Consider the following 2,877-nt stretch of genomic DNA (forward strand, 5'->3'; position numbering starts at 1 on the left):
ATTTTACAACATTGTGCTGTATAAAGTTGCATGTTAGAGAGTAATAATCCACTTTAGTCCTCAGTCCCTCAGGAGGTGATATGAGCCGCTCCCATGTGTCATGTGAAGACAGATGTGCCATCATAGGAATACTGTCTAATGAATGCAAAAATTAGTTTAATGACCCATTTAGCATTGTTGAGAATGTTTACTATAAACTGTGATAATAGGACATTTGGTGGCCCAGGTGCTTCCTGTTGAGATATGATTTTCCATAAGGGACGGTGTATGTTCATTTAACGGCGGACACGCCCGTGCTTGTGCTGGAACAAGCGCCACAGAGGCGTAATCACACAAGGGAGACTCTCTCACTTTCTACACCTCTGTGTACGATCTGAGAAAAGTGACTTAACGCTGCCGTTTATCACACCCTTGGTGTTCAACTCCAAAAAAGGTGAATATAGCTAATTACTCTTACTTAAAGCAAGATAATAACGTAATTGTGGTTTGTGTCTTGGTTTTACGGCAGGAAATCTCTTTGTCAGTCGTAGATTAATAACTCTTATCAAATATGTAAGGTGTTTTTTCGCATTCTATATTCACAGTAGCATGTAATGATAAATTCTTTCAATAGTTTTGTAACAGAGAGTAAGAAATTCAGCTTTGGTTTAAGAGTAACTTGCCTTTTAAACAATTGAAAGGTTTGCGATTTTGCTTTTGACCCAACCAGACTTATGACCTACATAATGTCTCTTCTTTTCACGGCTGCTTCTATAAAAGCATCTTTTTACCTGCTGAATGCTGACCCCCTTTGCAGATATACCGCTCTAAGCTTTTAGCCCTGTTCCTCTTGCAGTCAAAGATGCCAGAAACAGCAGAGGCGGTGTCAGCCACTCTCACCACCAACAGAAACTGCACCATAGAAATAACCAATGTCAGCAGCAACTACTGCCTCATCAACCCCAAGTAAGTCTGCAAATGTCCTAACACGTGTTCAGAGAATATAATATGTAAGAAAATGGAGTGTTTACTGTGCACAGAGGGATCTCATACCAAGCAAAGATGAAAAGAGGTGCGGATTTATCGAGATAATATAGTACACAAAAATACAACAATGCTGTTTACTCGAGTGCTTCTGTGGTTCATCAAAGAATCTGTAATTAGTTCTTGAAAAGTTGTGTTTTTTCTCTCTTAAGTGGAGGCAGAGCAGGTTCACTAAATCTTGTAAGACTTACCTGAATCTGCTCTTGTTTTCTCACAATATCAGTGTATATTTAAGTCTGATTGGTCCCAAGAAAAGGCATTCATTTCAAAAGGCTTAAATCAATGCTTTGAAGAGCTTTGAAACCACATTGTCAGATTATAACTACAAATCAGCATTATGAAACAAGAAGCACACACTTTTTTCATGTATACTGTATATATACTACCAGAATAATAGTCAGATTTTTTTTTTTAAATCTTATGTTGATTCAGTGTGGTTTTTCTCCATTTAATCAGAAATAAGACTATTTGTAATGAAACCACTGTAGGCTCCAATATGCATAAATAAATATTTAGTTTTATTTTACACCCCGTTTCTCAAGAGTGAAAGAAAAACAACAATAAGATAAATAAGAATTACCGGTGTCTATTGGAATTTGTGCACATTTATCTAGCTGTGGCAGGATGGACCATATCTTGGATGGATGGTTTTCATGTGTAACATCACTTTGCTTAGAACATCCACCTATCCATCATGCAGTGACACACACCGCCTCATTGCACATCGCATGCAGGTACAGTCACTGTTGCTTAGAAGTCCACAGCAGCACTCGCTCGGTCACACTCCATCCATCAGCATAAGGTGTTTCACCCTGGAAAGCCCAACACTCAAAAAAGTGCACTGACAATCTCCACAAAACTTACAAAACTGTGTTTTTTCATCCACAGTCCGGGAAGTGTGACATAAAAGTTGTCAGCTGATTAATAGTGACAGTAATGCTTTGTCCCCTGGCTCTCCCGTGTAGGGTTTACATGACGAGCGGCTTCTGTCAGCACCCGCCCCAGCCCACGGTCCGCACCACCAAGACCGAAGTGTGCTCCTTCACCAAGGACGACAACACCGCCACGGGCGCTGTCGGCCTCCTGACCTACGACCTGTTCCATATGCAGAGCCGGGTTTGCTCCGAGCGCATGGCCATCATGTTCTCCGTGCCCTTTGACCACAACCTGTACAAGAACCGTCTGGCCGTGGGCGTGGTTGAGCATTCCCGTGCCTGCGACAAACATCTGTATGACCAGATGTACGATGGGAAAGACCTCAGCAACTTAACCCGCTCTGAGGCGAACGGCTGTGGGCTTGAATATAAAGCCACTTATGTTGATTTGAGGGCCACAATGTCTGCCATTGGTAAAGCCATTGTTAAAGTGGAGCTCTACGATAAAATGGGTCGCTAGAGTGGGAGAGGCTTTGTTTTGTACTTGTACTGCTTTTGTACCCACAGAATAAATAAACCCCATTTGATCCGACTACTGTTGCATGTTGTCATCCAGAGGAGAGAAAGACTGATTTGGCTGTCATCTTTACTTTGTGTAAACTGAAAGATATCAATATCTGACAGCCAGCTCATTGATTCTCCATTAGCTTATTCCTTGGGCTTATGTACATAGTACACACCCTTTTCTTTGATTATGATAATAAAACATTCAAACCTTCTCCCTAGTTTTGCCTCATGTGTAAGAGACATTCTTTCATTATTACTGATGAACAGTGATCATTTTCTAATCTCTTAGTTGGATCCATCCAATCCTAATGAGTGGCAACAGATGGAGTATCTGCATAGATGTTTTTTTAATCGGCTAGATAACAATATTGTTCTTCGCTGGCTGTGAGACGCTTCATCTTGCTCTGGATTT

At 41.0% G+C, this 2,877-nt stretch overlaps 1 protein-coding gene across 1 annotated transcript; it reads left to right on the forward strand.

The window, feature by feature from the left end:
- The first annotated feature begins 342 nt into the window (after positions 1-342).
- On the forward strand, positions 343-2,470 carry LOC310989369 (uncharacterized protein). The gene is made up of 3 exons (XM_083976406.1): positions 343-433; positions 836-945; positions 1,989-2,470. Exons 2-3 carry the CDS (start codon positions 842-844, stop codon positions 2,416-2,418), a joined length of 534 nt encoding a protein of 177 aa, XP_083832532.1. The 5' UTR covers positions 343-433; positions 836-841; the 3' UTR covers positions 2,419-2,470.
- Positions 2,471-2,877: the final 407 nt, after the last annotated feature.

Source organism: Trachurus trachurus (assembly GCF_905171665.1).
Source record: "Trachurus trachurus genome assembly, chromosome: 8".
NCBI classification, from domain to species: domain Eukaryota; kingdom Metazoa; phylum Chordata; class Actinopteri; order Carangiformes; family Carangidae; genus Trachurus; species Trachurus trachurus.

What these genes read in the sequence shown, in the direction of transcription:
- LOC310989369 (XM_083976406.1), top strand. Translation starts at nt 842, where the DNA reads ATGCCAGAAACAGCAGAGGCGGTGTCAGCCACTCTCACCACCAACAGA. An exon ending in TACTGCCTCATCAACCCCAA is followed by an intron (nt 946 to 1,988) that starts GTAAGTCTGCAA and finishes TCTCCCGTGTAG; the next exon opens with GGTTTACATGACGAGCGGCT.